A 14184-nucleotide genomic window follows, 5' to 3' on the forward strand; every position below is an offset into this window, starting at 1 on the left:
GTTGTAAACGAATTCAACCCAAGCGCTCGTTGGTGACGTGGATGATTACGTTACGTTGCTCATCTGTCCATCATCGTATAAAGCCCGCCCTGACAATTTGATTGGTCCGAACAATTTTTGTTCGGGCATAATAGCTCCTCAACGGAACGAGTCCAGACCGAACTTCCCGACCAAAAAATGTTGTGGGCGGGGCTAAGTTCGGCTGGCATCCAGGCTAGGTTATTGTGATTGTAAATAGGTGTCGTTTGTGTTTTAACAACATTTAGCTCAAGAATATTGATCCGGGAAGTTTGAATAGCCTATGTGAATATTGCCAACTTCACTGAACTCCTTGAGTTAAGCACTGACCGCATTTCTTTATATTTGAGTCCAATTTCAAACACTATGAAACGCTCCATTAACGTACGGAGCTCTGTCACACTGCCAGCGGGACATTAAACAGGACGTGTCTGTCCGAGCTCAAAACAGGTTTTGCGTGGGAACGCAAATATATTTGCGAGGGAACGCAAAAGTTTTCGGGGGAACGCAAACGTTTTGCGAGGGAACGCAAAAGATTTGAAAAAAAAATATTCTCCCAACCTAAAAATATTTCCACCACCACGTCCCTTTAGGGGCTCCGTAAGAGAGAGAGAGAGAGAGAGGGAGAGAGAGAGGGAGAGGGGAAGCAGCAGAAAACTGAATGCATGTTTGATCTGTTTTAACTGAAAGCAACTTGCTCTAAAATGTCTTAAATATGTCAGTGCCCTTGTTCTGTCTGGAGATGCACACCAGTAATGTGCTTTTTTTTTTTCTAAGGCACGTTTATAAAAGTTACTTAAACGATCTATCTGAACTAAGGCCTAATCCTGGCTTAATCTAAGCCCTGTCTGTGAAACCAGGCTTTAAATACTTAAAACAGACTCAATTACTAGATCCTGCAGTTTATGGAAAAACTCTTACAGTAATATTACAGTGTCTTCATGTCAGAGCTTCATCATCAGAGAGTTTGAGCTGTAAGTCGACTCACATGCAGCAGTTTTCAGCATCAGCATCAGTCCAAAGATGAGCATCATTTCTAGAGTCCAGAAGAGCCAGTAATCCAGCAGAAGAGAGAAGATGTTTCTTCAGTCACACGATCGCTAGAAGAGCCGCTGACACTTGTCTGTGCTCACCGTATATAAAGACTACTGCACACTTTCTGAGATAAAAGGAAGTTCACATCATTGACAGGAAAAGTACAAGCACAAGGTACACAAATAACTAACACAAACATGTCTTTTCTGTCCTGCTGTGTGCTTTCTATGAATAATGCTTCTGCAATTTTACATTTTCATGAAGACATTATGTATGTTAATTCATGTCAAGTCATCTTCATTTATATAGTGCTTTTAACAATGTAGATTGTTCCAAAGCAGCTTTACATTGATAATAGGAAATTAAAGTTACAGAGATTATGTTGGCTTTACAGCAGATCTAGAATAAAGTTATTGTCCAGCTAAAGTTAGTTTAATTGATTCACTTCCGTCGCAACGATCATTAGTTATTAACTTAGGGGCCGCTAACACGACACCGTTTTAACAGAAAACTCTTAAGTTCTTTCTGCGCAAACTTCAAAAACGCGAACCGGTGAGAACGCCCATGGCGAGCACATGCGTATTACGAGTTCAGTCTATAGGGATGTACGTTTGAATATATGTGCACAAGCGTGTAGTCCTTCCTTACACATCAACCCTCGACATACTACTTGTCTGGCCTTAATTTATAATACAGAATTTTTATCGCTTCCACGTAGCCACGCGAACCGGAATTATCCCGACAACGCTTTATCTGTAGAGAGGGGAGGGAGGCCTTCACAGGGTGAGACTAGTGACACTTCAGGACTGCGCTGTCGTCGCATCCAAGCGCTGGTCCTTCATCAGATCTGGATACGGCCTGGATCCGGCGGACTGCGGTACACCTCGGGATAAACAGAGAGACTAAAATTAGCGTAGACGCCATTCTTCTTATGATGTAACGAGTACATCAGGATTTATGGGAAGTGTTCCCGGTTCCGGCTGACCTAATCTATGCAGCCTAACATTGAATTATAGAAGTCTATAATGTGTTATGTGTATGCTACTGTAGGTCAAAGAGATGTGTTTTTAGTCTAGCTTTGAACTGACAGAGTGTGTCTGCTTCCCGGACAATGGTAGGAAGACTGTTCCAGAGTTTTGGTGCTAAATAGCAGAAGGATCTACCGCCAGCAGTCGATTTTGATATTCTAGGTATTATCATGCACCGGCCACCGGGACCGGTGTTGTGCCGAATTATTACCCCCCTCGTTGAAGTCAGTACCTGATTGCCTAATCCTAACCCCTCCCCAACAACTAATCCTAAACCTACCAATGCTAGGGGGGAAATAATTTGCGGGGGTTGAAATTCGAAACAACACCGGGACCCGATGGAAAGTCAGATTTTCATGATTTGTCCCTTTTAATAAATAAAAACGTGGCGTTTGACTGGAATTAGTTTCATATCAAAGCATTTTATTTTCATTTAACTCAATACCAAAGTTCTACCAGAAAGACTCGGGAGAGTTATTTCAATAAACCATACATTTATTGACAGCTCAGCAAGCTGATAATCTACAAAGTCATTTGGCGTAGGCCCCGTCCGTAGTGCATAATCCGAGAGTATCGGATCTGCAATTCCTGCCTAAAGATGAAGGCAGGGGCGCAGCCGACCCCCCTGGGAGGTATGGACGGGACCATCCTGGTGGTGGTGGGGAGGATGGGGGTAATCGTCGCTTCAGTATCTGCGAACTCAAACATGTGTAAGTACCGTGCTTTTATGCAGTGAGCATAAGAATATGATTGGATAGAAGTGAAGGCAATAAGTGACGTAGTAATTGAGTCTTCCCAGCAGAACTTATGCTAAAGCTTTCATTTCTACCAGAAAGACTCGGGAGAGTTATTTCAATAAACCATACATTTATTGACAGCTCAGCAAGCTGATAATCTACAAAGTCATTTGGCGTAGGCCCCGTCCGTAGTGCATAATCCGAGAGTATCGGATCTGCAATTCCTGCCTAAAGATGAAGGCAGGGGCGCAGCCGACCCCCAAAAATAGGTGGAGTATGAATACACCGGGACGGGGCACGCCAACCCCCAAAAGATGGTAACTGAGTATACCCACCAGTCTAGAGTCCTGGGGTTCCTGAAAATAGAGAAGGAAGATACAATTGGTGAAGATACAAATTAGATGTGAAAAATACAGCGTGCCTAAAGTTTTAATAGGGAAGAAGGACAGATAATTCTAAACTAACTATGATTTTTATTTGTTTATTTAAAATTATTTATTTATTTAAAATTATTATTTTTTTATTATTATTATTATTATTATTATTATTATTTATATATATATATATATATATATATATATATATATATATATATTTTTTTTTTTATATTGCCAGTTCACTCCTAGGAAAACACGGAGACGAGGCCTCATTGGACCGGCAATGCCACTTTTGGCTTGCATAGACAAGGCCACATTGGACCACACAGACAGCCGCCTTGGCAAAAATAATAAACGGGCCTCCTTGGACCACGTATAGCAGCCACCTGGGGCTGAGCATAACATAGACTCTGGCCTCATTGGACCACATGGCCTTTATAGACCACAGAGACGAGGCTTTAATGAGCCACACGGCCACAATAGACCACAGAGACGAGGCTACTAAGCCACAACGGCCGCTAATGCCACAAAGAGACGAGGTAAGACTGGACAACACATACGTTTTTTTTTTTTTTTTCAGGATACAACAGCTTTAAGATCACGAACCTATGCCCCGGGGGGCAACTGCCCACCATTGCATCTTTTAAGGACAAGACCGAGCCACTAGAGCCACATAAAGACAAACCACACAAGACTACGGCATCTAAGCCACATTAAACCTCTGCCCCAAGGGGGCCACTGGCCGTTGAGGCATCTTTTTAAAAGGACAAGGCAAACATATGCCACAAGGCGCCAAGCCCCACATGTACACAAGGCCCACGTGGCCACAAGGCCACTAATGCCACACGTAGACAGACATACTTGAGTACAAGGCCACTAGGCCACGTTTAACCATGCCATGAAGGCCACAAGACCACGAGACAAGGCCACATTAGGCTACACGGTCACAGTAGACCACACAGAACATAAAGGGTTCCAAACCATATACCCACACATAGACGAGACGTACAGACAACGGCCACTAAGCCACACAGAATAAGGCCATAAGGGCCACAGCCTGGAGGCCGAACATAGGACATGGCGACATGGTACCACGAAGCCATGAGACCGCCACAGAGACGAGGCCCACCGGGCCACAAGGCTGCTAAGCCACACTGAACGAGGCCAACAAGACAGAGCCACTAGGCCACACAGAACCTGCCATATTTAATGGCCACAAGACCACGGGACAGCCACATTAGGCTACACGGTCACAGTAGACCACATAGAACATGAATATCGCATAAACTAGCCTTTTTTTTTTTTTTTTTTTTATTATTATTATTATTTTTTTTTTTTATTAATTTTTTTTTTTTATTAATCAATTGACGAACATGTAACAAAGGCACAACGGCTGCTACAGCCACATAGAGACGAGGCCACATTGAACAGAGCCGCTAGGCCACACATAATAGTTGACTAGATAGTCATTGAGGAGTGTTGGCTAGAATAATAATAGGATGAAGGAAAGAAGATTATGACACCACCACCAGTAGTTGCATAGTTATTTACCTTATGGTTATTGTAGAGCTTGCTGGGCTTGAAGAATAGTTTTAGAATCTGGTCTTATATAAGACTTGAATGCAGAGGAAGACCATCTGCCCAGGATCTTGAAAGCTGAAGTAGAATGCACGTTCAGCTGCTGTAGTGGCTGCCCCAAACCTAAATGAATGACCGTTATACTGGAGGGGAGATAACTGCAGCTTTTGAGGACAGAACTAGATGAGTCCTGAACCACGCTTAAGAGAGAGATGCTTCGTAGGTAGGAAAATAGGGAAAGTGATCTGAGAATCTAGAGCAGATTTTTAGGAATGTAATTAGATGAGAAGGGACTAAATGTATTGCTAATTTTAGAAATTGTTGATATGATACCAGAAACTTGAGTCGGTTGGAGTGCTTAAGAAAGAGTAAAGAAATTAGGGAGAAGGTCTAGGGCAAGATCGGAGTGTTAGATCTGAAGAAAATCTGAAGAGCCATGAACATAGTTAGACATGGATACGATCTGAATATGAAAATGGGAAAAGAAACCAATATGGATGGGAGGTAATAAAGGGGGGTTAAATGGATTTCACTTTTCTGTAATGTTACTGTTAAAGCATAATCAACAACTGCAAAGTTACAATGCACAAAGTTAAAGCATTGAAGACTTAATTTAAGGAGATCGCTTTTTAAGGACTACAACAATGCTGAGAGGGACTGTGCTGCATCCTTTGGATTAGTGGCATCACAAACCATAAAGTTATATATTCAGCTCCCGGAAAATGATTTATAGAATAACAAAGAGAATGAGCTATTCAATACTAGAAGATACTACGCATAAGCTACATGATACATCAACTAACCATCCGGAAATGGGGTCTACATGTTAATGCTTCTTGAGTCTCTCCATCTTTGGCTGACTTGGTTTGACTATAAGCTAGAAGTTTTGAAATGTCTGTGAGAGGTAATCAAAGCTGCAAAACGAGCTGTTGAACTCCAGCCCTGTTCCGGGAGCAGCAGCTCGACTGCATCCAAAGAGACGACAATTCCAGCATAGGATATAAAATATATTTAGGACATTCCAAGCCAAACCCCTCACACGCACCATGGGGACACTGAGACCCACCACACATCGATTTTACTAATTGTAGATAAGGAAGGAACAACCGGCCGTGATCCGGATAAGAAATAAGGAATCTGAAAGAAAAGCGAAACAATCAATTCTGCAGAAATATAAGCTTTAAAGGTGTAGGGAGCCACATCTTCAGTGATAAACTGTCTAGCTGGATTGAGCAGAGTGACTAATTTATTTGATCACTGTTAGAGGAGGGCAGGGTGATGGATAAGGGTTGCTGAAAGGCAGAGCCGCCTGAAGACTACAGTGCGTAGCTATGGCATTGCAGTGGTCAGAAATGCGCGTGCGTGACCTTAATCATGAAATTGGAGACTACTGATTGCCAGCTGAACGTCTCTGGAACAGCATGATCGTCTACGAGATCTGCCTTAGTGATGCAACCGAGCTTCGTTAGCACATACAGCATAAATTTGCCACCACTTCGAACCCAGAGATGTTAGCAGCTGCTATAAGATAATTTCGGTGAAGCGCGAATGAACGGAGTCTGAGCAGGCTTGGTAATATATCTGACCTTTGCTATTCCGAATGTCCAAATCTGAACTGATATGCACCCTTCGACTATGGCCAGTGTTAACAGACGAGGAATAAATGCCCTGCCTTAAAGACATACTTATGGTGATTTTTTATTTATTTATTTTTTTTTATAAAATCTCAGTACAATACTTACCTGTAATAAGGTGACAGCATACCGATAAGATACCTCGATCACACTTGATATTTTGTTGTTGACTTTGAGCATAGAATCTTTCTCAGCTGCGCAGCATACACGTGACATTACTCTCAAGTTGTATGAATGAAGTTATTCACGACCGAGAGATCACTGCCATGGCAACCAAGTGAGACCCTTGAATAAAAAAAATAGGTGAACATTTAAATCATACAAATAAGTAAATACGATGTCATTCGAGTCTTCTTGACTGAGATTCGTCTGGTGATTGGTTTGAATTATAGTCTACACTTATAACTGTTAGTTCTACTGTGTTAGGCAAGTTGACCTTTGACCTGAGCATCCTTAGTCTGCTTTTGAGCATTTAATATCAAATCCTTAAAATGTCGATATTTCTATGACTCGTATCGGTGGATTAAAGTAGTCGCCGAGAAAATTTGTGTTATAGCGGTTGTACCATATTTCTGTTAGTGAAGAACTTAAATGCAAGAATTAAAAGATCTTGATATGAAAAATCATATCATTGTAGGCCTATAGGCCACAAGTCAAATTGAATAGATATAGAGAACTACCGGTATTAGCACTGTAAATGTATCATTTACTTCTTTTGTATTAAAAACTCTTGCTACATATATGTACCCTACATGTACCCTTCATAACCATGTCTATATGGCATACGTATAACATCCAACTTGCTTCTGATATGGACATATATTTACATCACTTCCAAAATTTTTACAAACCCTTTGTAAATTTATAACTTATGTAGGCCAATTTATCTTTATTTTTTAATAATTTAACAGTAGCTATTAATTGCTTTTGTTTTATGTTTGAATAATAGATAGTTATATTTACAGAAAATGAACAGAGATAAAAACGCCCCCTTTTATTGGTTAAAGCGCAATCTAGGTAGGCTGTAAGTCGAATCTTGCCGGCGGTCGGGAAGTGATTAGCAAAACGTCTCCATAAATGCCGAAGCAATAACAAATTCAGATGGGCATAAACGAGTTGAATAGGTATGCTCCTTTATTGAAAGGCACTCTCACATAGTGAGTGAGCAGATGAGGAGCGCGAGCTGTAAATGGCATATAGCCTACATAAAGCCAATTTGATAAAGTTGCTCTTAAGCTTGATTTAATTATATTCAGCAACCCAGCTGTAAATATTTTGCAATTAACCATGAGAACGTGGAATCAACAACGCTGAATAGATTAGTAGCTACTGCGCTGTGGATATAATATACGTGTCGTGAATCTTTGCTTGCAATTGCTACAACCAGCGAGCTATCCGGTTTTTTATTTTTTTATTTTTTTTTTAGGAAACTACCGCGTCACCAGAGTCCACAATTGAACTTTACAGCTGATGAAGGGAGCAGTAGAGTAGCAAATTAATATACTTACCTGTATGGAATTTAATCATAGAAGCCTAATAGGGATGTAAACAGTAGCCGCGGGAATGTACCAACGTGAAAGCCTTGAAAATGGAACTTGAACTTGAAAGCCCTGTTAGGAGATCGTCTCGTGAGATTTAAAGCCGCCACATTCTTGTTTCCTCTGCAAGCGTGGTGCATTCGCGTACCGCGAAAATGGCTGAGATCAAATCAACGATATGACTTGTGTTGTTATGATTGGAATCGAACGCAAGTGAATGAACGCCGGTTTCGTTCTGCGAACTGAATTGAAGCGTCAGCATCTGCGAACTAATCGTCGCTTCAGTATCTGCGAACTCAAACATGTGTAAGTACCGTGCTTTTATGCAGTGAGCATAAGAATATGATTGGATAGAAGTGAAGGCAATAAGTGACGTAGTAATTGAGTCTTCCCAGCAGAACTTATGCTAAAGCTTTCATTTCATCTTACAACACAGATTATTTACAATCTTTAAAGAACGATGTGTTTAGCAATATTCTATAATGACAAGATCTTGTTAAGACAAATGCATGTGGCAAAACATGTTATTAAAGTAATCTTTAGGAACAGCTAAAACATCTAAACAGACGCTGTATATTGACTCAGCCAAAGCCAACAGACTACAGTAAAAGACCACATGACTCCAGATGTGTAAAATGATTTCTCATAGATGTGACGAGATCTGTTGCTGAGATCTTCAATCTTCTGCTGTTTCTTCATGTCCTTCTCTAAATCTTCTCATTCGCACGTTTTGATCTTCCTGTTTCTTTCCTAAAAACATCAGATTCTCATCATATTCACACTCTTAATATTTGCATGTCAAATCCATAGTGATGATGATAAATGTGTCTGACCTGACGTGAGTCTCATGTAGATGTGAAAACCTCCTAACAGACCCAACAGAACCATCATCTCAAAACACCAGACCAGCACATGCACTACAGATGCTGAACTCTCTGAACACAACACACAGTCTGGACACAACACAGACCCTGAACACAACACAGACACATCAATCAATCAATCAATCAATCAATAAACATATCAGTCAGCCTGTTAAGGAGTTAGTTCACCCAAAATCGGAGTTATATAAACATAATTCCTGGCTCTTCCCAGCTCTATAATGGCAGTGAATGGTACCTGAGATTTTGAAGCCCAAAAAACCCTCCATCCATCATAACAGTGATCTATACGGCTCAAAAGGCCTTCTGAAGCAAAGCCATGCGTTTTTATAAGAAAAATATCCAAATGTATAACTTTATGCACGATAATCACTGGCTTCCACTCTAGTTCCGGCGTAAAGCAAGGGGTTAATTGAAATGAAACTAAAATAAAATAAAATATAAATATTAGTTGAAAAACTTAAACTTAAAAGAAAATGTTTAATGTTGCATTGGCACTAAACTGAAATAAGTTTAAGCTGAAGCACTAAAATGATTAATTATAAGCTAATAAAAAATACTAAAACTAAACTATAAAAATAAAATAAAATAAATAACACTGATTTGTAGATTACAGCAGAATGCCATACTTCCACACTACTCTCACTATTACTGGAGTATGTAGTGTGTTTACTGTGTGTTACAGGAATAAAAACCTTCACAGAGAATCGAGATCTTTGAGAACATGAGATTGTAATGAGTCTGATGAGAGAGTTACTGTACCTTCAATAATCACGTGTAGATATTCAGATGTTATTGAGCCGTCTGAGTTTAAGAGTTCTAATCTGTAATGCTGGGTACACACCAAAAGATTTTTTACATCTTATAAGATTTTCAAAATGTGACAGACCACAAACATGAGGACAAAAAATCCTAGATTTAAGCGTTTTGCTCCTATAGTGTGTGGTGTGCCATGATGTGACAAAGACAGCACACCACACACAAACAGATTTTCAACCAGAGTCTCGACTATGAACACAGGAAATCTCGCAAAATCTCGTGAGACTTCAGAATAAGCATGACGGACGATATGCAGGAAGAAATTGCGATAGTGTTTGGAATGATTTTCACAGAAAATTCACGTGAAAAAACCATTGTACCTACCATTATATATAACCTTTTATACAGAAATATATTCATTCTTTATTGTCTTTATTTATTCTTTATTGGATTTATTGTCTCTTTAGAAAAAGTTATTTAATCCCTCTAGTCTATAGAACCTCACTGAACCCTTAACACTCAGCTTTTTTTATTTTTTTTTATTATCTTTTTTTTCAATTGATTTTAAGAATTATACAATTACAGTCAGGGGGGTACAAAGAGTAAAGCCGATAAACAAACATAAAAAGACATATACATAAACAGTGACAAACTTAAAAGTTAAACAAAAATTTGAAAATGTTTACAGATTGAAACGCACTTTGCAGCTTTCTTATTTTTCAAACCCAATATTGTGTTTAGGTATTGTAACATTTCTGCTCTTAAAATGAAAAACAAAGGCTTGTTTCCTCGAAATTTACACTTATGAATACTAAATCTTAACATTAAGCTTCCTGCAAGTGTGTGTGTGTGTGTGTGTGTGTGTGTGTGTGAGAGAATGACCGTGTCTTCCATCATCTCGCTTTCTGATTGGATATTGTTTCGTTTCACGTGATAATCTCCAGAGCGTGCGCGTGTTTGTCCTCGGAGTTCCCCCCACACATCAGGATTTCTGATCGTAAATATTAAACATGTTTAATATTTACGATTCGCGATCGGAGCGGCTCCGACGTTCTTCCGAGCAGGTTCGGACACTCTTAACACACCTCACACCAAGGGAAAATCTGATAAAATAATCTGTTAAACCATCAAGATAATCGGGACATAGCTAGGATTGTCGGAAGGGGAGAAATCGGCCCAAAATCAGCCCGATTATCTTTTGGTGTGTACCCAGCATTAGTCCCTGAATCTGCTCTGATCACAGTGTTTATTATCAGAATCCCATTATTGACTGACACTTCATCATGTCTGTTATTAAAGAGATCACATTCATACTTATATATCCTGTCATTCTTTATTTTACAAACTGGATCATCTTGTGTGTTGCTTATACTCTTTTGTATCTTCAGGTGATATTTACTAGCGTCCACCATCATCACACTGAGTTTGTCTCCGAGAGCAACGTAACAGGGATCAGACTGATTAAACCAGCAGAACCGCTCCACACCTGAAGAACAAAACACACACACACACACACACACACACACACACACACACACACACACACACACACACACACACATTATCATAAATTAAAATATTACACAAACATTCGTAGAATTTTATAGGATCCTTGAGATACATTTTTTATTAGTTTTCCATGAGGTTTTAAGTGTGTATATTTTCTAAAAACTAATATCGTAACTTTGAGGAGTACACTAAGATACTCTATGAACATTGGTGAAAGAGAGAATAACAGAGTAGAGAGAGAAAGAGAGAGAGAGAGAGAGAGAGAGAGAATATATATATATATATATAGAGAGAGAGAGAGAGATCAAGTGTCTTCTCTACGCAGATGACCTGAGTCACCCAGAGTCGCCGAACACAGGGAGTCAACACCCACCCATCAGCGCAGAGAGACCCTTCCCCAACTCCAAAATCATCCTGTCCACTTTACTCCAGAGGAAAGATTTCCATCCCAACTCAATTAATAGAACAAACTCCAGCATCTCTAGACATTGTGCCCTCCTGCCCAACATCCACTTGGCCCACCATCCAGACCTGGACACTGAATGTCCAGGAACCTGGTACATATCCTCGCAAAGAGACTCAAAGATGTCACTCTAAACAGGACCAACCAGACCAGTCCCAGGTGGAGCAGAACCAGCCCTAACCCAGTCAATCCATCGAGACACACTTCAGCAAACTACATCCCTGCCCACAGCTCATCTAGAGCCCCGACCGGAGCACTACCCAGAGCACCACCCAGAGCTCCAGCACCCAGACAGGACCCCTACAGACTGTCCTACAACAGCCCCACAGCTCCAGCAGCTGAAGCCCGTCCACAGCAGAACCCGGCCCAGCCAGGCAGACCGAGCTACGCCTGAGCTGTCAGCGGAGGAGCAGACCAAGCTACGGCCGAGCTGTCAGTGGAGGAGCAGACCGAGCTACGCCCCAGCTGTCAGCGGAGGAGCAGACCGAGCTACGCCCGAGCTGTCAGCGGAGGAGCAGACCGAGCTACGGCCGAGCTGTCAGCGGAGGAGCAGACCGAGCTACGCCCGAGCTGTCAGCGGAGAAGCAGACCGAGCTACGGCCAAGCTGTCAGCGGAGGAGCAGACCGAGCTACGGCCGAGCTGTCAGCGGAGGAGCAGACCGAGCTACGCCCGAGCTGTCAGCGGAGAAGCAGACCGAGCTACGGCCAAGCTGTCAGCGGAGGAGCAGACCGAGCTACGGCCGAGCTGTCAGTGGAGGAGCAGACCGAGCTGTCAGCGGAGGAGCAGACCGAGCTGTCAGCGGAGGAGCAGACCGAGCTACGCCCGAGCTACGCCCGAGCTGTCAGCGGAGGAGCAGACCGAGCTACGCCTGAGCTGTCAGCGGTGGAGCAAAACGAGCTACGGCCGAGCTGTCAGCGGAGGAGCAGACCGAGCTACGCCCGAGCTGTCAGCAGAGAAGCAGACCGAGCTACGGCCAAGCTGTCAGCGGAGGAGCAGACCGAGCTACGGCCGAGCTGTCAGCGGAGGAGCAGACCGAGCTGTCAGCGGAGGAGCAGACCGAGCTACGCCCGAGCTACGCCCGAGCTGTCAGCGGAGGAGCAGACCGAGCTACGCCTGAGCTGTCAGCGGTGGAGCAAAACGAGCTACGGCCGAGCTGTCAGCGGAGGAGCAGACCGAGCTACGCCCGAGCTGTCAGCGGAGGAGCAATGCTAGGGTTAATGCCTAACCCTAACCCTAACCCCAACGGAGGAGCAATGCTGTTTTTAGACTGGACTCTAACCTGAAAACTGCCTGGCTTGGTAGTACCTGCCAGGGGTATAACCCCCACTGGTATAGTCTTCAGGGTCGGTAACAACAGGTAACAACAACATGGGGAGGTTTATTTTTATTTTTATTTTTTTTTTATTTTTTTTTAACTAACCTAGATATTGATGTTGCTAGCTTCTCATAACACTGCAAAGCTACTTTACAAACGGTGGAAGTCTGATGTGTGGCTCGCCTGGTCTGAAATACTTGCTAACTACAAAAAGAGAAGCAGTTTTGGTGTCTGGCAAAATTATTTTAAAGAGCTGGAATGTCTGGAAAGTGTGTCTATCCAGTTTTTCATCTGTCTTCTGTGTGAGAGTGAATCGTTTAGTTGGTAAGAATGACTTCTGCCTGTAATCTCGTAATCTTACCAACAACACCAATCATTTGTAAATCTACCAGCCCAAAATTTAATCTCACCACGTTACTAATGACTAAGATTGCTATTCTGACTTTCTTCTGATGTTATTTGTGGGGGAATGTCATTAGGTAAGGCTTGTTCGCAAAAAAAAATACAAAATAATTTAGAAAGCAACTGGAGGCAAGATTGTGCAATCAATTCTTAAGGTCAATATAAGTCTTTTTGTGGCAAGTGACCCAGGTAAGTGTGGCAAGTGACTTCAAATTTATCGTGTTTATGCATAGGTTAACTTACTGAATGGACATGAATGTGTTAGTTATTTGGCCCCTGTTTTTTCTACTTGTGACTTTATGGTTTCTTGGCCATAAGTCAATTAGGCCTAGTGTTGAGCTCATTTGCATATTTAAAATAGATTTTTCAAAGAAACTTGTAAAACAAAAATGTTACTTTTCATGTATACTTTCACTGTGTAAAGTTTTATTGTGGTAGGAGTAAAGGAAGAAATTAAGCCTATGCGGGTGTATTTTGGGTAGCCTATATTCGATTAGTGTATAGCTCATTTGCATATTCAAATTCATTTTCAAAGAAACTTGTAATACAAAAAATTGTACTCTTCATGGGTACTTTCATTGTGTAAAGTTTTATTTTGATAGGAGTAAAAGAAAAAAATAGCCCCATTGGGGTGTATTGTTGTCTGGCCTTATTGGCAAACATCTCGGATTGATGAGAATTGAACATATTTCCTCAACTAGGATTTCTTAGGACTTTTAGTATGTTGTTCTGGACACCTCATAGAAATGATCTAAGCTGCAAAAAATTATTTTACAATTAGTTCTATTTTTGGCTCCAAAATTAGTTACTTTGCCTGGACTAAATGTGAAAAGATGCGTATCATCAGTTATCTTACAATAGTCAAATGTATGTTGTGTATGTAATATAGTACTCACACTGAACTGTGAT

General features: G+C 41.4%; 2 protein-coding genes across 4 annotated transcripts in view; one reads left to right on the forward strand and one right to left on the reverse strand.

Annotated features, from left to right (window-relative positions):
• The window catches only part of LOC309504114 (uncharacterized protein), a 600323-nt gene that overhangs the window by 518796 nt on the left and 67343 nt on the right, over positions 1-14184 (forward strand). The window lies entirely within an intron of this gene.
• LOC309504145 (uncharacterized protein) overlaps positions 8465-14184 on the reverse strand; it is a 34048-nt gene continuing 28328 nt past the window's right edge. The window contains exons 3-4 of one of the 3 annotated variants that reach the window (XM_082177185.1): positions 8779-8916; positions 8465-8695 (exon numbers count right to left, since the gene is read on the reverse strand). In XM_082177185.1, the coding sequence (XP_082033311.1) occupies positions 8622-8695; positions 8779-8916 (212 nt within the window). In that variant the 3' untranslated portion in view covers positions 8465-8621. Of the gene's footprint in view, positions 8696-8778; positions 8917-10812; positions 11072-14184 lie in introns of those variants that run through there. The other 2 variants (XM_082177187.1, XR_014207965.1) reach the window with 2 other exon arrangements.

Source organism: Leuciscus leuciscus (genome assembly GCF_965113295.1).
Source record: "Leuciscus leuciscus genome assembly, chromosome: 8".
In the NCBI taxonomy this organism is placed as follows: Eukaryota; Metazoa; Chordata; class Actinopteri; order Cypriniformes; family Leuciscidae; genus Leuciscus; species Leuciscus leuciscus.